Genomic DNA, 26378 nt, shown 5'->3' with positions numbered 1-26378 from the left:
ATACCTGACAATCGATCTAAACTATTAATTGGATTGTTTTACCAACCCCCGACTCAGAAGACATAGTTGCTGAACAGTTCAAAGAAAACTTCAGTCTCATTTCAAATAAGTGCCCCACTCATACAATTATAGTAGGTGGTGACTTCAATCTACCCTCGATATGCTGGAAAAATTATACGTTTAAAGCCGGCAGCAGGCATAAAACATCATCCGAAATTGTACTGAATGCTTTCTTAGAAAACTATTTTGAACAATTAGTTCATGAGCCCACTCCAAGCGTAAATGGTTGTGAAAGCATACTTGACCTTTCAGCAATAAATAATCCTGGACAAATAGTGAGTGTTGTGATGAATACAGGGATTAGTGACCACAAGGCAGTTGCTGCTAGGCTCAATACCGTAACACCTACAACCATCAAAAAGAAACGCAAAGTATATCTATTTAAAAAAGCTGATGAAAATGCTCTTAACACCTTTTTAAGAGACAGTCTTCACTTCTTCCGATCTGATCATGTAAGTGTAGAAAAGTTGTGGAATGTTTTCAAAGAGATAGCATCAACAGCAATTGAGAGATATATACCACATAAATTAATAAGTGATGGTACCGATCCCCCCATGGTACACAAAACGGGTCAGATCGTTGTTGCAGAAGCAACGAAAAAAGCATGCAAAATTTAAAGGAACGCAAAATCCACAAGATTGGCAAAGTTTCACACAAGATCGAAATATGGCGCAAACTTCAATGCGAGATGCTTTGAATAATTTCCACAACGAAATTCTGTCTCTAAATCTGGCAGAAAAACCAAAGAGGTTCTGGTCATACATAATGCACACCAGTGGCAAGACACAATCATTATCTCCACTGCGCGATAACAATGGTGTGGTCACTGATGACAATGCCACTAAAGCCGAGTTATTAATCACGGTTTTCCGAAACTCATTCACCAAAGAAGACGAAGTAAATATTCCTGGAATTCCAATCATGAACAACTGCCAAGGTGAGAAACATAGAAGTAGATATCCTCAGTGTTACAAAGCAGCTTAAATCGCTTAATAAAAGCAAGGCCTTCGGTCCAGATTGTATACCAGTCAGGTTCCTCTCAGAGTATGCTGGTAAAATAGCTCCATATTTAGCAATTACAATTTGACATTGTAATTCCGTCAGAGACAGCAAAGGACTTGGAAGAGCAGTTGAACGGAATGGATAGTGTCTTGAAAGGAGGAGATAAGATGAACATCAACAAAGGTAAAACAAGGATAATGGAATGTAGTCAAATTAAGTCAGGGAATGCTGAGGGAATTAGACTAGGAAACGAGACACTTAAAGTAGTAAAGGAGTTTTGCTATTTGGGGAGCAAGATAACTGATGATGGTCGAAGTAGAGAGGATATAAAACGTAGATTGGTAATGGCAAGGAAAGCGTTTCTGAAGAAGAGAAATTTGTTAACATTGAGTATAGATTTAAGTGTCAGGAAGTCGTTTCTGAAAGTATTTGTATGGAGTGTAGCCATGTATGGAAGTGAAACATGGACGATAAATAGTTTAGACAAGAAGACAATAGAAGCTTTTGAAATGTGGTGCTACAGAAGAATGCTGAAGATTAGATGGGTAGATCACGTAACTAATGAGGAGATACTGAATAGGATCGGGGAGAAGAGAAGCTTGTGGCACAACCTGACTAGAAGAAGGGATTAGTTGGTAGGACATGTTCTGAGGCATCAAGGGATCACCAATTTAGTATTGGAGGGCACCATGGAGGGTAAAAACCGTAGAGGGATAACAAGAGATGAATACACTAAGCAGATTCAGAAGGATGTAGGTTGCAGTAGTTCCTGGGAGATGAAGAAGCTTGCACAGGATAGAGTAGCATGGAGAGCTGCATCAAACCAGTTTCAGGACTGAAGACCATAACCACAACAACAACATTTAGCAATCATATACAACCACTCGCTCACCTAAAGACTGGAAAATTGATCAAGTCACACCAATACCCAAAACGGGAAGGAAGAGTAATCCGCTGAATTACAGGCCTATATCACTAACGTCGATTTGCAGTAGGGTTTTAGAGCATATACTGTATTCAAACATTATGAAGTACCTCGAAGAAAACTATTTATTGACACATAGCACAGATACAGAAAATTTCGTTCTTGTGAAACACAACTAGCTCTTTATACTCATGAAATAATGAGTGCTATCGACAGGGGATGTCAAATTAATTCCATATTTTTAGGTTTCCAGAAGACTTTCGACACCGTTCCTCACAAGCGTCTTCTAATCAAACAGCGTGCCTACAGAGTATCGCCTCAGTTGTGCGACTGGATTTGTGATTTCCTGTCAGAAAGGTGACAGTTCATAGTAATAGACAGAAAGTCATCGAGTAAAACAGAAGTAATATCCGGCATTCCCCAAGGAAGTGTTATAGGCCCTCTATTGTTCCTTATCTATATTAACGATGTAGGAGACAATCTGAGTAGCTGCCTTAGATTTTTTTGCAGATGATGCCGTCATTTACGATCTTGTAAAGTCATCAGATGATCGAAACTACTTGCAAAATGATTTAGATAAGATATCTGTATGGTGCAAAAAGTGGCAATTGACCCTGAACAAAGAAAAGTGTGAAGTTATTGACATCAGCACTAATAGAAATCAGCAAAATTTCGATTACACGATAAGTCACACAAAACTGAGGGCTGTAAATTCAAGTAAATACTTACGGATTACAATTAAAAATAACCTAAATTGGAACGATCACACAGATAGTATTGTGGGTAGAGCAAATTAAAGACTGCACTTCATTGGAAGAACACTCAGAAGGTGCAACAGGTCTACCAAAGAGACTGCTTACACTACGCTTGTCCACCCTATTCTGGAATACTGCTGTGCGGTGTGGGATCCGCATCAGGTGGGGCTGACGGATGACATCGAAAAAGTACAAAGAGGGGCAGCTCATTTTGTATATTCACGAAATAGGGGGATAGTGTCACAGACATTATACGTGAACTGGAGTGGCAATCATTAAAACAAAGGCGCTTTTCGTTGCAACAAGATCTTCTCATGAAATTTCAATCACAAGTTTCCTCCTCCACTTGCGAAAACATTTTGTTGGCACCTACCTACATAGGGAGAAATAATCATCACAATAAAATAAGAGAAATCAGGGCTCACAAGGAAAAATTTAAGTGCTCGTTTTTCCCGCGTTCTATTTGAGAGTGGAACGGTAGAGAGACAGCTTGAAGCTGGTTCACTGAACCCTCTGCCAGGCACTTTATTGTGAATAGCAGAGTAATCACGTAGATGTAGATGATCAGAATCATAAAATGTCTGAAACAGTTACATCAAAACCCTTTGATACACTGATCGCTTATCTATGATAGAGTTACTAAAAAACACACATTCTACCTTGGCACACTACTTACTACGGGTTTTACTTGCTGAACTCAAAAGGAGAAGTAGTCCTGGAAACATTATTTATGGAGCACAGCCAGCATATCAAGACAGAAAAACCCATAATGTTGAAGTAAGTTCTGAAATGAGAACAAATGAAACAGTGATAGCATAGAAAAAAATCATTGAACTAATATAGGCATCTGTTGAGAATGTTAATTAGTAGCCAAACAACAGTTTATGATTAAAAATCACCTTACTGACAGAAACAAAGTAGACCACTGAACTTTCAGAAAGAGTGTAGCAACGAAATAATGAAACAAAAAGAATGCTTTAAAGAGAGATGCTGGGCAGAGAAGACAAAGAATACAGCACATGTTATTAACTGATCTTTGTATTAAGTAACTGCCTACAAAAAATACTTATATACTAGTACAAATAATGATAATGATTTTATTATTATTACTATGTGAGCTAAGGCAGGCTCCCTCTCTAAATTCCTACCGACACCTAGTGTATGTCACTTCTTTTGCTTGGAGCTTGCGGCACCATGGAGCATAGTAGAGCTATGCACGGTATGTAGAAAGTATTTGCCATTCAGCAGAAATTAACAGAATGGAGTGACTGGTAGCCCTTTAAAGTTTCTGTCGAGTTAATAGTTGCAGGCACAGGTGTTAACAGAAGACAGAACATTGGAGGGGTCTTCACGATCTGTACTTGCTGTTGGTTCTTCTCTGCGGAAGTCAAATTATGCAAGGAGCTTTCTCATCTGAAAAACTGCCCGATTTGAGTTGTGCTGCACAACTTAATACCTTGCGGCACTGCCTTGGAAGGGCTTAGGGTAATGTCTAGCAACCAGACAGGCTTGTTATTGGTATTCAATTCCCCATATTTAGCAGTGGATTCGATGATTTGCTAATCCTGAACACAGTTTTAAGTGTGACCATGTTTAGCCTTAGACCAAGTTTTTGATGAGAATCATCTGAAGAGTTCATTGATCTGTACGAGTACTGCCGTCACATGGTTGTATTAAGAATGACAGTGGAATTTAGGTGCTCCCTTAGTCCGTTCCAATTTTCAACTGCTGTGGCATGCTTTGGTTGTCTTGGACCTGAACTCAGTGAGTGCTCATCATATTGTGGGTGTTAACATTGCCTCTGTACATCAGCTTCATGCAATGCACCACTGCCATCTACCCATGGGCTGCCTTCACTCAAGTTATGTAAATTACAGTTTGAAATTTGTTCTAAAATTTTGTTCATTTTGATGTTTGGTGATTTGTTGGGTCGAGTCCTTGTCTTATACGTAGTGTCAAGGCCTGTTAGCATGACCACATGCTGATCGGCTCTATGTCAATCACACATATCATATTCAGATTTCGTCCAGACTTGCGCAAATATGGCAAATGGCAAACTGGCACATTTGAGGTTCACACGCTGGAACAAGCAAAAGTGTGTAAAACAGTCTGGTGTTACTGTTCAAGTGCTTGGTTTCCTGAAGTTGTCATGGGGTGACCTTTTTCTCACCTTTTATTCATTTATTGCTACAGGGTGTTTCAAAAATGACCGGTATATTTGAAACGGCAATACAAACTAAACGAGCAGCAAAAGAAATACACCGTTTGTTGCAATATGCTTGGGACAACAGTACATTTTCAGGCAGACAAACTTTCGAAATTACAGTAGCTACAATTTTCAACAACAGATGGCGCTGCGGTCTGGGAAACTCTATAGTACGATATTTTCCACATATCCACCATGCGTAGCAATAATATGGCGTAGTCTCTGAATGAAATTACCCGAAACCTTTGACAACGTGTCTGGCGGAATGGCTTCACATGCAGATGAGATGTACTGCTTCAGCTGTTCAATTGTTTCTGGATTCTGGCGGTACACCTGGTCTTTCAAGTGTCCCCACAGAAAGAAGTCACAGGGGTTCATGTCTGGCGAATAGGGAGGCCAATCCACGCCGCCTCCCGTATGTTTCGGATAGCCCAAAGCAATCACACGATCATCGAAATATTCATTCAGGAAATTAAAGACGTCGGCCGTGCGATGTGGCCGGGCACCATCTTGCATAAACCACGAGGTGTTCGCAGTGTCGTCTAAGGCAGTTTGTACCGCCACAAATTCACGAAGAATGTCCAGATAGCGTGATGCAGTAATCATTTTGGATCTGAAAAATGGGCCAATGATTCCTTTGGAAGAAATGGCGGCCCAGACCAGTACTTTTTGAGGATGCAGGGACGATGGGACTGCAACATGGGGCTTTTCAGTTCCCCATATGCGCCAGTTCTGTTTATTGACGAAGCCGTCCAGGTAAACATAAGCTTCGTCAGTAAACCAAATGCTGCCCACATGCATATCGCCATCATCAATCCTGTGCACTATATCGTTAGCGAATGTCTCTCGTGCAGCAATGGTAGCGGCGCTGAGGGGTTGCCGCGTTTGAATTTTGTATGGATAGAGGTGTAAACTCTGGCGCATGAGACGATACGTGGACGTTGGCGTCATTTGGACCGCAGCTGCGACACGGCGAACGGAAACCCAAGGCCGCTGTTGGATCACCTGCTGCACTAGCTGCGCGTTGCCCTCTGTGGTTGCCGTACGCGGTCGCCCTACCTTTCCAGCACGTTCATCCGTCACGTTCCCAGTCCGTTGAAATTTTTCAAACATATCCTTTATTGTATCGCTTTTCGGTCCTTTGCTTACATTAAACCTCTGTTGAAAACTTCGTCTTGTTGCAACAACACTGTGTTCTAGGCGGTGGAATTCCAACACCAGAAAAATCCTCTGTTCTAAGGAATAAACCATGTTGTCCACAGCACACTTGCACGTTGTGAACAGCACACGCTTACAGCAGAAAGACGACGTACAGAATGGCGCACCCACAGACTGCGTTGTCTTCTATATCTTTCACATCACTTGCAGCGCCATCTGTTGTTGAAAATTTTAACTACTGTAATTTCGAAAGTTTGTCCGCCTGAAAATGTACTGTTGTCCCAAGCATATTACAACAAACGGTGTATTTCTATCGCTGCTCGTTTAGTTTTTATTGCCGTTTCAAATATACCGGTCATTTTTGAAACACCCTGTACAAGTCATGTGGTGGAGTAGTTACATGAGAGTAACATCCCCGCAATGGACTGCCCTGCACCGAGTCCTGACCTGAAGCCTATAAAACACCTTTGGGAAGTTTTGGAATGCCGACTTCATGCCTCTCCTCAGTGAAGCACTCTGTGAAAAATGTTCTGCCATTCCCCAAGAAGCCTTCCAGCACCTGTCTGAACATATGCCTGTGAGGGTGGAAGCTGTCATCAAAGTTACGGGTGGGCCAACACCCTACTGAATACCAGCATCACCGATGGAGGACACCATGAATTTTTAAGTCCTTTTCAGCCAGGTGTCCAGACACTTTTGATATCACACTGTAGCTAACACTTGGTTTAAAAATCATGACAGAAAGCTGTACATGTGGAAGAGGCCTGGAGACACTAGAAGGATTCAGATAGATTATATAATGGTAAGACAGATATTTAGGAACCAGGTTTTAAATTGTAAGACATTTACAGGGCCAGATGTGCACTCTGACCACAATTTATTGAAACTGAAGGAACTGCAAAAAGCTAGGAATTTTGAGAGATGGGCTCTGGATAAACTGAAAGAATCATAGGCTGTAGAGTGTTTCAGAGAGCATTGGGGAAACACTGACATGAACATGGGAAGTAGAAGAGAAAAGGGTAGCTTTGAGAGATGGAATAGTGTAGGCAGTAGAGTATCAAGTAGGCAAAAAGATGAGGGCTAGTAGAAATCCTTGGGTAACAGAAGAGAGATTGAATTTCATTGATGAAATGAGAAAATATAAAAATGCAGTAAATGAAGCAGGCAAAAAGGAATACAAACATTTCAAACGAGATCGATAGGATGTTCTAAATGCCTAAGCAGGGATGGCTACAGGACAAATTTAAGGATGTAGAGTCATATATGACTAGGGGCAAGACAGATACTGCCTACAGGAAAACTGAAGGGATATTTGGATAAAAGAGAACCACATGTAAGAATATCAAGTGCTCAGATGGAAAACCAGTTCCAAGCAAAGAAGGGAAGGCAAAAAAGTGAAAGTACATAGAGGGTCTATACAAGGACGATGTACTTGCGGGCAATATTATGGAAATGGAAGAGGGTGTAAATGAGGATGAAATGGGAGATATGATAATGCATGAAGAATTTGACAGAGTACTGAAAGACCTTAGTTGAAACAGGGCCCTCGGAGTAGACAACATCCATTGGAACTACTGATAACCTTGGCAGAGCCTTGACAATACTCTACCATCTGGCGGGCAAGATGTATGAGACAGGCAAAATACCCTCAGACTTCAAGAAGAATATAATAACTGCGATCCCAAAGAAAGTAAGTCTTGACAGGTGTTAAAATTACCAAACTTCAGTTTAATAAGTCACAGGTGCTAAATACCAACATGAATTCTTTGCAAACAAATGGAAAAACTGGTAGAAGCTGACCTCGGGGAAGATTAGTTTGGATTCCATAGAAATGTTGGAACACATGAGGCAATACCGACCCTACAATTTATTGTAGAAGATTGATTAAGGAAAGGCAAACCTACATTTCTAGCATTTGTAGAATTACGGAAAGCTTTTGACAATGTTGTTTGGTATACTCTCTTTCAAATTCTAAGGGTGGCAGTTGTCAAATACAGGAGTGAAAGGTTATTCACAATTTGTGCATAAACCAAATGGCAGTTATAAAAGTCGAGGAGCATGAAAGGGAAGCAGTGATTCGGAAGGTCAGGTGATGCTGACGGAATTAGATTAGGAAATGAGACTCTTAAGGTAGTAGACGAGTTTTGCTATTTGGAGAGCAAAATAACTGATGATGGTCAAAGTAGTGAGGATATAAAATGTGGACTGGCAATGGCGAGGAAAGCGTTTCTTAAGAAGAGAAATTGGTTAACATGAATCATACATTTAAAATGTCAGGAAGTCTTTTCTGAAAGTATTTGTACGGAGTGTATCCATGTATGGAAGTGAAATACGGAAAATAAATAGTTTAGATGACCAGTGATCAAAAGCTTTCGAAATGTGATGCTGCAGAAGAATGATGAAGATGTAAAATGTTAATAGTTTGTTTTCATTAAAATGCTTCAATAATTTTCAAATAAAAATTTGGAGCCATTACTTTTAGGCATGAGGACTTGCCCAAAATATACAACAAATAAAAATTAACTTTTCATTAATTTCGCAAAGAATGTGTCTTTCAATTGATATAACATCTACATACATCTCTTAAGGTCATATGGAATTTCACTCCAACTAACACAGCACACAATGTAAGAGAAGACTTCTTGTGGATTAAAGTTCCATTCTGGGCATCATTTGGATTTTTTTGGTAAACATTAGGCTGTGCTACTGGTCAATTTGTTACCACATCCCTTATTTGGCTTTCACATTTCTAGGCTTTGTCAGCTCACAACCACACTGCCACTTTTCAACCTAGGCTAGGCTTGGAGCTGCACTATGTAGCAGTCTCTCACCGCAACCAATATTTCAAGGGGGCTAGCACCACATTTTAACCTTGTAACCTTTGAATAGTTCTCAGGTTCAGGTCCAAGCTCAATGACTGTTCAAACTGCTTTCCATTCACACACAATGTGTTGTGCATACTTATTCTATATGCCAAACCATCATTACGTCAAGGGTCAAATCCAAAGCCTGAACCACGTTGGGTCTACCCACTCTTTTACTGTATTTACTAGTATTTAGTATATTTACTTTCCTATGATTTCCTCACAATGATGGTACAGGATTACTGTTCTGATACTGCTCATCAATTAAATTGCAAGCTGGTAACAAAGTTTGTATTAACTATAATGAAGCTCTCAGCTATATTCAAATGCTAATTTCTGCATTAATGCTATCGCAGTACTTCTGCAGTTGCACCGAAGATGGATGTTGAAGCAGACTTATTCAGCGCAGACAGTACACAAGTAGTTTGCGTGATTGTGTCAGAACCCTCAATTCTGGTTTGCATAATAAAAATACTAGTGGCACCAAGTGAATTTCTTTGCCTGCTGACAGCTGAATACCCTAAAAAGAGTTGCACTGTATCAGATTTTAAGTGATGTGTGTATGTAAGATTACTTACAACAGTAACTGTAACTGTTCTGGCAGTTTCACTAACTATATGTGTAACAATATACAGTAAACACATGAAGTGGTTATGAACAAACCTGTCAATACTTAATGTGTAACCCCAGGCTTCGTCAAAACTTTGCTGCCGACAAAAATTCATTCTGCACCTACAGACCATGTAACAATTTATGCTTCCATGTGATATTTGTCTGAAATTTAACTTTACTTTTGACAGTTCTACTTACACTTTGTTTACATATTCAGAGTCAACAATGTTAATAGTACTACAAAACGTACTTCACAGATTAGTGACCACGCGAATGTCACTTCAAAATTATTCACAAATAATTTATTTTACATCATTAATATCTAAATTACAATTCTCACTCCATTCCATGATAAACTGCAATAATAAAAACTGAGTGAGGTGGTTAGCACACTGGACTCGCATTCAGAAGGACGACAGTTCAATCCGGCGCCTGGCCATCCTGATTTAGGTTTTCCATGACTTCTTTAAATCACTCCAGGCAAATGCCCAGATGGTTCCTTTGAAAGGGCACAGCTAACTTCCTTCCCTAATCCTATGACCTTGCTGTTTGGTCTCCTCCCCCAAATAACCCCAACCATACACTGCAATAATGCATTAACTTCACCCACACCATTTACAAAGTTAATGGCACTGCTAACATTCACTATAGTCACAGTTATTTTTAAGTTGTCATTTAAAAGAAGCGTATCAGAGAAGAATATACCCACCTTATGGCAACCACTTTATCAATATATTTGGGTTGTGAATTAAAAAAGTTTTCAATGTTTACTGAATATTAAATTGAAACTCTTTTTCAGTTTTATGTGAGGTTTAATACAAGGCTTATTTCAATGCACTGTGCAAAATCTCATATTTAAGACTGAAAGTTTATCAGATTTTTAGTAAATAGAATTACTCGTGTTTCCAGCAGTATGACATCAATTTTATGTATCCACACACCATACTGCACACAGAAATGAATGAAACACTGTTGAGTAATACAAGTAAGCCACTTACCATGAAGCATATCTCAGTTTGTACTTCATCCATTTCCTCTTTTTTAATCCACATAGTTGGCTCCTGGTCCATGGCTTCAGTTCTACAGTCTGAAAAAATAAAAGCAATCAGATAAGAATAGCTGTACTCAGTTTCCATTGTTACCATGAAGTATAGCTCAAAGGCAGTATTTTCACTCAGGAAACAGATTCAAAGTTGCTGAGGAGAAGAGTGTTCAGTGATATAAACTCACTCACATTTCTCATGTCATGAAGAGTGAGAACAATCATACAATAACATGCACTGGAACCATAATATTTACAGTTGCTACAGCTCCTTTGTAACACTGGCCTATGGATGCTGCCCTAAAGTGACAATTATGGAAGATGTGTATTTTTTTGTGCATGCACTAACTTCAGTAGTACTAACAATCAAAGCAGTCAACAGACTGCACCGAAATTACTGAATAACTCCAAATATTTCATTCTATACTTTGTTCATTGTGTTACTTAATTTCTGTCTTATAGGGGAATGATGAAAATCCAGACGTACAGATGGTTTGCTTATCAGTGAATATGCATTTTCAACATAGGTACTTCCTTCAAACTTTCTTCCTCTGTATTCATTCACGGATGTATACTCAATTTACAGTAAGCACCATTATTTTGGAATCTTTACATGCTATTAAAGAAACCCATATACCTGCACCGTAGATTGCACACTGCAATGCGGAATTTCTCATTTTTTATTACTATCAAGATTAAACATTCGTTAGTTTTTTCTTACAAAACTGATTTACTGAAACGATTCCCTACTATCTGTAAATATGATGAATGACCTAAGTTCTGGAGACAAGTAATGCTTTATGTTAGACAAATTACAGTTAATTTGTACCTCGTATTTCGCCAGTTCCTAAATATTGTTAAAGAATTCTTACACAGAACTCCATTAAAACCCACACACTACAACACAATGGTATTTACACATGATTAGACAAATACTAACGACACGAATAATCAAAGCACAGTGTAAACTAACAAAATGCAACAGAATCACAGCATTTCCTTTCATGCGAACATACGCGAACCATGAAATGAGGAAGTAACTGTGGGCGTCTGAAAAAATGCTTAAATTAGCCCTAAAATCTGGAGCCGCTTTATAACTACATCAGATCACAGCAAATTATCATCACAAACGTTATTACAGCTAATTAAGTCAATATAACCGTACTAACATAGTGATTGTTCGAACTTCACTGTAAGCCTTTTCTCATCAGTCACGAAATGCATGGCGATCATTGCGTAGACAAACTGCTCCTGGCAACACGTCACAATCCCAGCCGATTCTTTTATGAAGATGCACGTAACGACTTTACCAGGGAGACCAAAACAGTAAGCACTAGTAACTCAGGAATTTGATTGTTATGAACATAACCTGAAAAAACATTCACGCACCCTCACCAGGCATACTATACGTGATGTGATCACAAATACAGAATAAAATCTCATACTTATATACACATTCATATTTAAAAAGGACAGCAGCATCAAACATAGCTACCACAGCGTCTGCAACAGATATCCGCGAACTATTACACTAGTCACACTCAACTGTTATGGTAATAGAAATGAAGTACCTTGTTCATTTACTTCAGAAACAATTTTTTTCACCTATTCTTGTTTGCAGTTTATAAACGCTTATAAATTACCTGGAGAATGTCACACACAAATTTCCGCAAAAGCACGAGAGTGCAGCTGATTGCACGCACAAACTAGGAAAACCAAAGAGCTTGCAGCAAGACAAAGTACTGTGCCGTGGGCAGTAAGAGCAGCAGTATCGAAAAACTGCAAAGATAAAGTGCGAAAATTAAATTCCATAGGAGATTCTATCCCTTTAGTAAATCCGTATCGCTATTTTAGTACAACAACTTGATAATATAAAATAGCTGTTATTCAAGGAATCCGTTAGAAAATCTCTTGGAATTTTAAATCTTCACTGTACTGTGTGGGAACACTGATCTGAACAGGGACATCACATGTATGTAATTTTCCTTTGTTACTGGCAGCACGCGTATCTACTACGTGCTTGACAGAGAGTCTTGTTGATTTTTCTGGTTTTCTTGTTAGAGTTGTGAGCTCTAAACACTGCGTCAAAGTTTTCATTAAATCACATAACAAATAGACGCTGTTTTATGACATTCCCATCCGAAGAAGGAAGGAAGATCGTATTTAACGTCACATCGACATGAAGGTCATTAGAGACAGTGCACAAGCTCGGATTCTGTTAAGGATGGGGAAGGAAATCGGCTGTCCTGTTTCAAATAAAACATCCTGGCTTTTGCTTGGAGCCATTTAGGGAAGTCACGTAAAACCTAAATCTCTATGGTCAGATACCGGTTTGAGCCATCGTTCTTTCAGTTGCGAGTCCAGTGTGCTAACCACTGCACCACCTCATTCGGTCTTATTAATCTGACTGGTGTCCTGTTCAAATCTTCTTTCGTAACAGCAACGTAACGAATCAGATTTTACAGCCAACTGATAATCTTCTCGCGCGTTGCTTCATGAACAATATAAGGTTTGTCACTCCCTTCTTGTCGCATATTCAGCAACAATATTCCAGTCAGCAGGCCAGTTCACTTTCACCATTTTTTTAAAATTCTGCAGTGACTGCCAAATGCAATGATATACATTCCATTTCACTGTGACGAATACACATGAATTTTAAATCAATGAATCCTAGGTTAGATTTTCAAGTGTTTGATGAATTCTGGGTTAGATATTTCCTGAATAGCGGACGAGCATGTTGCAGCAACAAATTTGTTTGGATTCTACCCTGCACAAAAATCGCTAAAATGAGCTTTAGCATTGTTGGAAGAGACTTCAGCATCCATACAAAACAGCTTACTATCTCACAACTTCCTCGTTTTCCCTGTATTTCCGAGCACATGAAACAGTCTTCTTATTTTGGCTTTATGGCATTGTCTGTAAAATTTTAAAAAATCTGTCGCTGCTTATAAAACAAAGTATTGATCATGGGATCAGTTGTTGTCAACAAAACTCCCTGGAAACAGAAGTTGCAGCTAACAATTCTTCTATATGAGTTTTGGGCCCACTCCATCTCTTGTACCTTCTCCTCTCGAGCCCTGTCTTTTTCTAAAAGCTGAGCATTATTATTAGGTGTAAATGCATCTTTATTGAGCCCAGGCCATGTATAGATGTCACTGATCTTTATTTTCTTTTATAATGGAAACAGAGACTATAATCCTCTGAAACTTTCTTCCTGTAAATACGATCTGTATGATCAGATTTGTACAGGGATTTCATGAGTGTGATGTTAAGTGACAATCTTAGGAATTTTATTTAATTTTTTTTTCCACAGTGAAAGTAGTAAGACTGAGCCACCGAAAAACTTTCAGCTTGATTCATCATCTCATCTCAAAGTTCTGGTGAATTAAATTTTCTTAGATGATGGTCCTTCTACCTTCTTCATTTGTGTTTTTGAATGCTCTTTCCTTCATCGCTATAACCACAACACCTTAACAGAGTCCAAGTTTATTCAGAAACATGGTCTTACAGACTTTGATTCATTCTGTTTTTCTTAGCAAGTAGAACATAACAGTGAAGTTCCTTTTTGAGTTCACTCATATGCTGGCTTTTTTTTAAAGGTCTTGCCTGAATTAGTGCAAATAAGGCCTCTTTTTCCCTCATACATCTCTAATTTGTAATATCTTTAAAAATGTTCAGCATTTTCTGCATGGATAAACTTCTTATCACATTTACTTCTGCACTTTTCTCAACGTGGATCTTTCATGTAAGCTCCTGGAACATGGAGTTCCCTGGGTGAAATGTACGATTCTTTGCACTGGTATCTGATTTTGAAAACATTTATATACCTGTGTTCTCAATGTTTATATATTTTTTATGGCGTTGCTTGTCCTTGAAAATGTTTCTCCTATGTCTCTATGTCTCTATGTTCTTTAATCGGGTGCCTGTCAGTAATGTCACCTTCATTGGCTGTCTACAATAGATTTGAACCTTGTTACCATCAGCTGGCTTTAATTGCTGCAAATTACCATTTGCTCATTTTCGTGGCTCTTCATCTGATTCATCACCAAACGTTGGTTGGTATTCAAAAATAGAACGAGAGATGGTGAAGGTGAATCACGATTGTTGTCACTGGCTTGGAAAGTATAGGGAAAGTGACTGATTTGAGTGGTATCTCATTCAGGAAATATGAAGAATCAAGGCTACTTACAGAAGAACAGAGACAAAGTTTTGTATCTTGTGTATCCTGTATTTCATTTTTCCCTCACTCTCCAGTTTTGCAAAAATTTAAAAAAAAGGTTTCCACTTTGCATCCATAGAAAATGAAGGAAACAGGAAAAAGAAATAAAGCATTGAAATCTGATGTCAAAGCAACGGTATTTCAGAAGACTATTGTTATACATACAAGCAAGAGACTGCAAATCCTACAGAACAAATTCGATCATATTATCCTCTGGAACTCATAACTAACAAATTGTTAGTACACAAGAGCTCTGAAATCAAACAAACCCCCCTGATTTTTTCACTCATTATGGCATAAATAGGACAAAACCTGAAAGAATGGGGAAAAATACTCACAAAACGTTGTTGCCAATATAAACAGTGTTACTGTTACACACAGACAACATAAATATTTCTGTGTATGACATTCAGGTATTACAGTTGTGTAGTTCAAGATATCTGCCTCAGGCATTACAGTTATGGTACCATTGGTAGCTCTTATTAAGAAACATCTGCTATTTGTAGCAGAGAAATGCTCACTGACACAATATTTGCATATTTGTTGAAGTGAGTATTGCGATCCAACAGTAAATCTTGAGAGATACCTAGCTGCAGCAGAGGGAAGAGTAATAGTGACGACTCAAAGGTGCAAAAGATCGAGTTATTGTATTAATGTGACGATATTTTTAGCAGTAGTGAAGATTGGTTGAAATACTATGAATAACTGAACAGTATATTCAAAGCACTTAGCATTATTTGAAAATGTCAATTGATAAAATATTACAAAACAATAAAAGTTACAAAATATATTACCGACAAAATAGAGGCTAAAACCTACACATCGTTTAATGTGTATTAAGGTATGATAACTGAGCTTAAAATTTTATCTCGAAGCATTTATTAGATTTTAAAGAATTTCAAGTAAAGCAAGCTTGATACCATTTTAACAATGGTATCCTCATTCAAAGAATCTTTCACCTAAATTTTAAATTTATATCAACTTGAAACAAAATGCAATTTTGACAATTTTCAGAAGTTGCAAGTCCTATGCATAGGATATTTCGCAGTAAATTGGCGTTTGTGCTTATAAGAACAGTTTTTCGTTCTGATGGGATTCGATGTCACTTCAAATTTAGCTTTAAATATGTGAAAGCACTAATAAATTTTTTGTTGATATTTCATTGTAACATTTGTGACCAAAAAACGAAAATGAATTTATTATACTGGAATTATGATATCTTAAAATACTGATAGTTGTACAGTAATGTAAATATCTACTTTTCTATACTGAGTGTTCTCTAAATTTATTGTCACTTTTTGGTAAGGAAAATGGAACTGTGTTATCTTGCTAACAAGCATCAATTGAAAGTAATTGCTAAAATATAGAATCAGATTTCTTTCACAAAATTTAAGTATATTTTGCCACTTAACAAAAATTTTGTTTACATTTCATACTTGAGAAATGATAGCTCAGAGAAGATGTTAAAACAGTGTCAATTAATTAATTAATTAGAATTAAAACCCAATAATAGAAAGTTGCAACATCAGCTACATCTATACTACTTTACTTAGTTCCTGTCGTTCCCTCTGGAACATAGGGCCGTGACGAAATTCCTCCACCTGGTACGATTTTTAGCAAGTCTCTTCACTTCACTCCAGGTTTTCCCATCCTCTGCAGCTTCTCTCTCGGTCATCCTTTTCCACGCCTTTTTGGGACGACCACGTTTTCTAACTCTGTGAGGGTTCGAGTCAAACGCCATCCTTCCAACAGCTCCATCTGGTTTCCTCCATGTATGCCCAATCAAGTTCAATTTTCTTTCTTTGATTTGTATATTGATTGGTTGCTGATTTGTCTCCCTCCAAAGATCTTCTTTTGTCATTTTATCTGGTCATCTCACATTTAAAATACGCCAATCAAAAACCTGTCTCCTATCCTCTTCCCACCCCTAGCCCATACTTTTTCTTTTCCTTCCCATTTTCCCCACATAACCGATTCTGGCGGTTAAACCACGTATAGGGGTGCGGAGGAAATGCCAAGCACATATGCAGATCATCTGGAAAATCGTCAGATGGGCGATAAGGTGGCAGCCCCACCAAGGCAACTGGAAGTGGTGGACCCGACCTCCTTAAATAACCTGATTACTGAAACGGAGACGAGAATACAAAACCGGATGGATAAACTGGTAATACATCTATACTGACATACCTAACTTCTTTTTCTTGGAAAGGCTATAGGTTTCCTCCTTCTGTAGTGTTTAAAAAAGTACTCATGCTCAAGCTCAGTGTAAAATACATACCATAAACATACTCATACTAGGCTCAATATGTTGTTGTTGTTGTGGTCTTCAGTCCTCAGACTGGTCTGATGCACCTCTCCATGCTACTTTATCCTGTGCAAGCCTCTTCATCTCCCAGTACCTACTCCAGCCTACATCCTTCTGAATCTGCTTAGTGTATTCATATCTTGGTCTCCCTCTACGATTTTTACCCTCCACGCTGCCCTCCAATACTAAATTGGTGATCCCTCGATGTCTCACAACATGTCCTACCAACCAACCCCTTCTTCTAGTCAAGTTGTGCCACAAGCTCCTCTTCTCCCCAATTCTATTCAATACCTCCTCATTAGTTATGTGATTTACCCATCTAATCTTCAGCATTCTTCTGTAGCACCACATTTCGAAAGCTTCTATTGTCTTCTTGTCTAAACTATTTATCGTACACGTTTCACTTCCACACATGGCTACACTCCATACAAATACTTTCAGAAACGACTTCCTGACATTTAAATCTATACTCGATGTTAACAAACTTTTCTTATTCAGAAACGCTACCCTTGCCATTGCCAGTCTACATTTTATATCCTCTCTAGTTCGACCATCATCAGTTATTTTGCTCCCCAAATAGCAAAACTCCTTTACTACTTTAAGTGTCTCATTTCCTAATATAATTCCCTCAGCCTCACCCGACTTAATTCGACTACATTCCATTATCCTCGTTTTGCTTTTGTTGATGTTCATCTTACACCCTCCTTTCAAGACACTGTCCATTCCGTTCAATTGCTCTTCCAAGTCCTTTGCTGTCTGTGACAGAATTACAATGTCATCGGCGAACCTCAAAGTTTTTATTTCTTCTCCATGGATTTTAATACCTACTCCAAACTTTTCTTTTGTTTCCTGTATTGCTTGCTCAATATACAGATTGAATAACATCAGGGATAGGCTACAACCCTGTCTCACTCCCTTCCCAACCACTGCTTCCCTTTCATACCCCTCGACTCTTATAACTGCCATCTGGTTTCTGTACAAATTGTAAATAGCCTTTCGCTCCCTGTATTTTACCCCTGCCACCTTTAGAATTTGAAGAGAGTATTCCAATCAACATTGACAAAAGTTTTCTCTAAGTCTACAAATGCTAGAAATGTAGGTTTGCCTTTGCTCAATCTTTCTTCTAAGATAAGTCGTAGGGTCAGTATTGCCTCTCGTGTTTCAACATTTCTACGGAATCCAAGCTGAAGGCTCAATATGGTTTACAAATAAAAAGAGGTTTCTTTTTTTAAGAGATGTATATGCCAATTAAGCACCAAATCAAAGTTGATTGTAGTTTCTACTACTTTACTGACAAAACTGACCTGCTGATACAAGACACAGTGAAATAAAAATCACTGTTTGGATGGCATATGTCTTTTTTGTTGCATGACAACAGGAAGGCAAATACATATTAATTAAAACACTGGATAGAAGTGCACTTTCAAAGCCAACTGTCAACTGCAAATCAGGAAGCTCATTCGGAATTTTCTATGGCACTCAATAAAGTTAGATGGTATTTTATTTTGTTAGGTTACAATTTAATCACTTAGGCACAATTTTTGACAAAATCGGAAATAAGATACACAAGTAGATTACTGCAATGTCGAACATATGTCTCAGGCTACAGTAGACATCAATTTTTTATTTCAGTCGTACTTCCATCTTCATTGGTTTTGTAACTCGAAACTGAATTGTCACATTCCAACGTTTCAAGGTCTTGCGTTGCTAGTACTCTGCAGAACAGTCTGTCAGCACACCTACGTTTCCTTCCATTCACATTTGCTGGCTTCGCCAAACTCACAGTCAAGGGGTCAAACTCCAGCCCTAACCTAGGCTTCAGGCTTCACTACAGGTCATTGTGTCACTAAATCTAGTTTTTCCATTCATCAAACAACTATGAAAATCAGTAACAAACCCTAAAATTCATAATAACCAGACACATAGAAGTTATTTTGACGCTCTGCATATTAAAAATAATGTAATCAATTCATTCCACCTACTGAAAAGAATAATTATGTTCAGTGATTCTTATTGGTTTCCATATACTGACATCCAATTGCCTATGACATCAATAAACTTCCATCAGCACACAATGTAAGACCCATCAACCCCGTATGTGTACTCTAGTCACATTCGGTAATGAAATATTAATCTTAATCACCTGATACATATCAAGCGCATGTTAGGTAATGCTAACATATTATTAAACACCCCAGATTCTCATAAGATATAATTTACTTAATGTTACCACACGTCATTGGCCGTACTTGTAGGTATTTTAACCATAACAAACATCACTCATATAAGAATGCTAAGCAAAAACGAAAATTTATTCACAACCTGCAAATATGCAGCCAAATGAGAGAGACAGTTTGTGTAAGTGTACCAAAGAGAGCTGATAGTTTGCTTTAAGCACCACAGAGATGCAATGTGCCTGACAAATGCTGTATGTCAATCTCGAGTCACATCTACTCCAACAAGGCCGCTGCCCACCCCCCCCCCCCCCCAAATCCCTTCCTGTCGTAGAGCAGAATTTCAAATGTATGGGCTTTGTGGCAAACTAGATGAACGACGCTTATGTAAACAGGAGTCAGGGGCTGTGTAGCATGAAGGGTGTCCTCAGTAGTGGATCGAGTCATCTGTGGTTCAATGAAATTGCTCATGACCTTTTTTGTGTGCTGGGGGTGCTAGCTGGTCACCAGGTAACAGGTAAGCTGGTTTTACCTTCTGAGTGACACCGTTTTTGGGTTATCATTGTACACTGTTTCCAGTTTATACAGACAACAAGCCCATTAATTTTGCCTTTAAGAGGCCTGAGGAAACCTTTCTCTGACATGGTTTTGTGGTTTTGGCAGTTAGAGTTATTAATAGTGAATTTGCCATGGATGTGAGACACATTACCATGCCTGCTACTGTTTTTGGCAAGCAAGTGTTCATCAAGGCGTACAAAGACACTCACTCTGTAGCTAATACCACAATTAAACCTGCCAAGAACAGATACACTTGGCCGGTTGCTAGGAAACGCTGTTGATCATGCACAAGAGCATGTGTTACACTTCAGGTAGCAAAAGCAATCACTATGTACATTGGCCAGTAGGTCATTTTTCTTATTCCACGTAGCGTTTTTCCTATGTACACAATGCCTACTGCCTCCAGCAGAATTGTTCTGGTAAATCCTCAAGGCAACTGAGAGATACACCTGTTGGGCTCATATGACTCCAATTATGTACATTTCTGTGGAAAAGCCAGCCAAGACTTTTCTTTCTACATGACCCACTTGGTTTGACAGCCTGGTACACATCACAATGGATCACAGACCACAGTTCAAATCACTGACATTCCACGAACTGGATAAGTTGTGTGGTTGCCAACACCATCACTCCACTTGTTATGAAAATCTTGTGCAGTACCGTGGCACTGACTATGTCTCCCCTAAGTATGCTGTCATGAGGTAGAAAAAAATGTTATTATCAGTTTAATATCTGCCCCGTCCTGCTTCACAGGACTAGAATATTAATCTCATTTTTGGTTCATGATGGGGTGCTGAAAGCATTCTCTACCTCTGTCTCAGGATGTCTCCTCTTATTCGAACTCTCTTAAAGTAACCAAATCTACATCTACATCTACATCTATACTCCGCGAGCCACCTTACGGTGTGTGGCGGAGGGTACTTATTGTACCACTATCTGATCCCCCCTTCCCTGTTCCATTCACGAATTGTGCGTGGGAAGAACGACTGCTTGTAAGTCTCCGTATTTGCTCTAATTTCTCGGATCTTTTCGTTGTGATCATTACGCGAGATATATGTGGGCGGTAGTAATATGTTGCCCATCTCTTCCCGGAATGTGCTCTCTCGTAATTTCGATAATAAACCTCTCCGTATTGCGTAACGCCTTTCTTGAAGTGTCCGCCACTGGAGCTTGTTCAGCATCTCCGTAACGCTCTCGCGCTGACTAAATGTCCCCATGACGAATCGCGCTGCTTTTCGCTGGATCATGTCTATCTCTTCTATTAATCCAACCTGGTAAGGGTCCCATACTGATGAGCAATACTCAAGAATCGGACGAACAAGTGTTTTGTAAGCTACTTCTTTCGTCGATGAGTCACATTTTCTTAGAATTCTTCCTATGAATCTCAACCTGGCGCCTGCTTTTCCCACTATTTGTTTTATGTGATCATTCCACTTCAGATCGCTCCGGATAGTAACTCCTAAGTATTTTACGGTCGTTACCGCTTCCAATGATTTACCACCTATGGCATAATCGTACTGGAATGGATTTCTGCCCCTATGTATGCGCATTATATTACATTTATCTACGTTTAGGGAAAGCTGCCAGCTGTCGCACCATGCATTAATCCTCTGCAGGTCCTCCTGGAGTACGTACGAATCTTCTGATGTTGCTACTTTCTTGTAGACAACCGTGTCATCTGCAAATAGCCTCACGGAGCTACCGATGTTGTCAACTAAGTCATTTATGTAAATTGTAAACAATAAAGGTCCTATCACGCTTCCCTGCGGTACTCCCGAAATTACCTCTACATCTGCAGATTTTGAACCGTTAAGAATGACATGTTGTGTTCTTTCTTCTAGGAAATCCTGAATCCAATCACAAACCTGGTCCGATATTCCGTAAGCTCGTATTTTTTTCACTAAACGTAAGTGCGGAACCGTATCAAATGCCTTCCTGAAGTCCAGGAATACGGCATCAATCTGCTCGCCAGTGTCTACGGCACTGTGAATTTCTTGGGCAAATAGGGCGAGCTGAGTTTCACATGATCTCTGTTTGCGGAATCCATGTTGGTTATGATGAAGGAGATTTGTATTATCTAAGAACGTCATAATACGAGAACACAAAACATGTTCCATTATTCTACAACAGATTGACGTAAGCGAAATAGGCCTATAATTATTCGCATCTGATTTATGACCCCTCTTGAAAATGGGAACGACCTGCGCTTTCTTCCAGTCGCTAGGTACTTTACGTTCTTCCAGCGATCTACGATAAATTGCTGATAGAAAGGGGGCAAGTTCTTTAGCATAATCACTGTAGAATCTTAAGGGTATCTCGTCTGGTCCGGATGCTTTTCCGCTACTAAGTGATAGCAGTTGTTTTTCAATTCCGATATCGTTTATTTCAATATTTTCCATTTTGGCGTCCGTGCGACGGCTGAAGTCAGGGACCGTGTTACGATTTTCCGCAGTGAAACAGTTTCGGAACACTGAATTCAGTATTTCTGCCTTTCTTCGGTCGTCCTCTGTTTCGGTGCCATCGTGGTCAACGAGTGACTGAATAGGGGATTTAGATCCGCTTACCGATTTTACATATGACCAAAACTTTTTAGGGTTCTTGTTTAGATTGTTTGCCAATGTTTTATGTTCGAATTCGTTGAATGCTTCTCTCATTGCTCTCTTTACGCTCTTTTTCGCTTCGTTCAGCTTTTCCTTATCAGCTATGATTCGACTACTCTTAAACCTATGATGAAGCTTTCTTTGTTTCCGTAGTACCTTTCGTACATGATTGTTATACCACGGTGGATCTTTCCCCTCGCTTTGGACCTTAGTCGGTACGAACTTATCTAAGGCGTACTGGACGATGTTTCTGAATTTTTTCCATTTTTGTTCCACATCCTCTTCCTCAGAAATGAACGTTTGATGGTGGTCACTCAGATATTCTGCGATTTGTGCCCTATCACTCTTGTTAAGCAAATATATTTTCCTTCCTTTCTTGGCATTTCTTATTACACTTGTAGTCATTGATGCAACCACTGACTTATGATCACTGATACCCTCTTCTACATTCACGTCACCTACAAAGTCTCTCAAGGTAGCAGCACAGAGGAGTTGTGAACATCAGGCTTATACTACACATCACTTTGTAAATTCGGTACTGTAGCCAAATTTAACATGATCATCTCTCCCTGTGTAGTTGGTAGACTGAAACTCCGTTAAAAAATTTCACCACAAAGAAAAAACGCGTGATTACCAATTCAACTCTCGAATAATATCTGTGGTAATTTCTCCCTCGCTTCCACCCTCCCAGCAACACCTCATTGATATGAAATTGATTGACTAATTAATTAAATTGATCATGAGAGTCGCTTTGCATGGCGAGTAATTTTTTTCCTGCAGTCAGATTGCACTCGTTAGGTAACTGTTGCGGACGCTCCTGTGTCGTCTCTGGAGGCTCCCCACAAGCTAGGTACTTACTTCCTCTGATACCAATATGGGTGCTAACTGTATTAAAATAGTTGAAGATATCCATCTCTAACTACGGTCTGTCTCTCGGTTGCCTTGTCATGCTGGTGGAAGTAAGTCACTTATAATTCTGGTAAGCGACTCCCAAACCAGTCCTGCTGAGACCTGTCGGTGTATGGGCGCCGCCGGATGTTTCACTCCTCTCACCACTCCCACATAGCCTTCGCCCCCATCACCACCCTGCCACTGGGTTGCATGTGAACAGCTGTCACTCCCACCACTCGGTCGTGAACCCCTCGTATCAGGGCTCTATTGCTACTGTCCAACAACTCACTGCTCACTGTGTCAGGCAGCTGATTCCATGCGTGCTAAAGTTGTCCTATCTTTCTCTGAAGGAGTGTGAGCTTAAATGTCACTGGGGTAAATACCAGGATGCTCAACAACATGCTCCTCCTCACCTCTTCTGCAAACCAAAACGTTCTGAGATGTGTTTCCGAAATGTGAATCCATAGAGGGAGTATGATGTTCTTTTCAAGGAAATCTATTCAGAATCATCATCTGAAGCTGACTGCAGAAGGATTATACTGCTGCCAACATACATTCTGCGTATAGACTACAAAGATAAGATAAGAAAAATTAGCGCTTATACGGAGGTATGTACACCATCTTTTTCTCCCTCTCCCTGTGTGCAAGTGGAATAGGTAAAGAAATGAGCAGTAACGGTACAGGGGTATCCTTAGCCAATCACTGTACAATGGCTTGTGATGTATGAATATCGATGTAGATGTAAATTTAATATACATATTAAGATGTCAGTTCATCCATTTACAGGCACACTAAATAATTAAGGAAGAAAGTCGCCTCTAATTTATCGAGAAAACAAAGACAGAACTTCTGCTGCTGACTGTCTCACTGTAGAAATGTTCGTATTAGCCCCTAATTTTCTAATTGCAGTCACTTCTCGAGATGTATGTGAGAGGTTGTAACGTGTTTGGTCAGATTATCGTTTATCTGTCTCATGCTCATGATTCCTCCAGTCTTCGATAATAGAATTTGTATACACGTGATTTCGAGAGTAAGGAATGTCCTCCGCCAAGTTACAGACGCCCGCTGTTAGTCTCGTAATCTCATCACATTTCAAGAGCTCTATTCTATTAGTCAGAAGGCTGTCTACACCTGCACCCGTCACTGACTAGGCAGAGAGCTATCACAACGAGAGCTATCACAACGAGAAAAGTTTCACACTAATGTACAGGAGGAAATTCACAACCAAGCAGAGTATGCATGGATTGCACAAAGAAATTCAGCAGTCTACACATATCCCCGATACATGTCCTAATTCCTTTATTGTATTCTGATGATTACCACATCAGAAATACGACAGCGCAATGATCTCTAAATCTTTTTTGATAGCACATCGTATCTCTCTCTCTCTCTCTCTCTCTCTCTCTCTCTCTCTCTCTCTCTCTCCCCTTCTCTGTCCTCGTTATTTTTGTAAGATCCACTGGAGTAAACCTATAAACTATAAAAATTTCGGTAGAGAACTCAACAAAATTTTACCGACTCTCTCTCTCTCCTGTTATATCAAAAACAAATACCGTATGCTTGTTGACATCGCCCATATGAGGTGATCCCATTATATATACATGTTTTGGTCCACTGGACCAGGTGGCTAGCGATCGAATACGTTTCTACGGATCTGAGTAAAGTTTCGCCGCGTGTACTGGAGGAAGACCCTAGACCACAGACTATCAATCGTAAGAAGAGGGTTCAAATGGTTCAAATGGCTCTGAGCACTATGAGACTTAACATCTGAGGTCATCAGTCCCCTAGACTTAGAACTACTTAAACCTAAAAAACCTAAGGACATCACACACATCCATGCCCGAGGCAGGATTCGAACCTGTGACCGTAGCGGTCGCGTGGTTCTGGACTGAAGCCACAACGGCTGGCAAAAGAGAGGGTTCTTGTGTTGTTGTTTCGTAAGCAATTTGATACATTGTTTTAGCTGTAAGACACTGGAGCAGTGTATGACTACAGCAATGTACACAGCCATGCACGATGTTTTTCTACCATAACTTCGAGGTCCATGTCAGGTTTGATCCAACACTAACATGTTTTGATCCATTGGCTCTCACACAAAAAACTAGACATCAAATGATATAAATTATGCTGCTACCACAATAAATGGGGTGGTTGGAATAAGAGACAGAGTTGGTGTTTCTTACTGACAAAAATGTGGAAGGTACTACAATATGTGGAAACTGGAAGAGTTTGTGGTGTTGTGCAATGTTTCCAAACAGCTGTCCAAATGTGACGACCTCTACATTTAATCTCATCTTCTACAGTGATTACGTATTCTCCATCAATTTCGCAACTGCACCACGTTTTCCGTAATTTTAACACATTTTATGCAGTTATGTAAGGTCCAAACCACCACCCTTAACGAGTTTCAAACCAACAAAATGTCTCATCACGTCACTGCCGCTATGTTGTCAGCCAATGACATTGCAGCATGGTTCTCAATTTCTGTATCATTGCAAAACCATCCCCCCCCCCCCCCCCCACTACTCTGCGAGGGCCATATATGTATGGATATATCATGAAGCCTGTTACACTGCCAACATCACATGACACAGTGCTGTTTCTTTGTGTAGGAAATAGCCACCAGCGTAGAGAAGGTGCGAAAACTACGTTCCTTAGGCGAAACACTTCTTAAATTCGGTAAGATTTAATCATGGTTTGCCATCTTATTCTATGTGGATGGGAATCACAAAGTATTTTCGCATTTATAGAGTAAAGTCGGACACTGAAAGAGCTCCTTGCATTGTCTTTGACCAACCCTCTCTGCAACACAGTCGCCGAATTAATTTGCAACTGACCTTAAGCAGGAGGGTACAGTACTTACTACATTCCAATTCTCATGAAGGAACTGAGCGAGCTCGAGCTGAGTATGTAACTGCTGCACAACGAAGAGTGTTCCACATCAATCTTACTCTCAGCATCCATGTAAGTCCATAAGATCTCTCCAAGAAATGTGTGGTTTTTGCAT

The 26378-nt window shown here is 39.5% G+C and overlaps 1 protein-coding gene across 3 annotated transcripts in view; it reads right to left on the bottom strand.

Annotated features, from left to right (window-relative positions):
- The window catches only part of LOC126213179 (uncharacterized), a 31084-nt gene extending 18749 nt beyond the window's left edge, over window positions 1-12335 (bottom strand). The window contains exons 1-2 of one of the 3 annotated variants that reach the window (XR_007541104.1): window positions 12268-12335; window positions 10581-10669 (exon numbers count right to left, since the gene is read on the bottom strand). Coding sequence is in view for 1 of the 3 variants with exons in the window: in XM_049940806.1 (XP_049796763.1) it covers window positions 10581-10669; window positions 11794-11857 (153 nt within the window). In the remaining 2 variants the exon portion in view is untranslated. Of the gene's footprint in view, window positions 1-10580; window positions 10670-11793; window positions 11978-12195 lie in introns of those variants that run through there. The other 2 variants (XR_007541103.1, XM_049940806.1) reach the window with 2 other exon arrangements.
- Window positions 12336-26378: the final 14043 nt, after the last annotated feature.

The sequence above is a fragment of the Schistocerca nitens genome, chromosome 11 (assembly GCF_023898315.1).
Source record: "Schistocerca nitens isolate TAMUIC-IGC-003100 chromosome 11, iqSchNite1.1, whole genome shotgun sequence".
In the NCBI taxonomy this organism is placed as follows: domain Eukaryota; kingdom Metazoa; phylum Arthropoda; class Insecta; order Orthoptera; family Acrididae; genus Schistocerca; species Schistocerca nitens.
This window is presented reverse-complemented; position numbering and strand designations above follow the sequence as displayed.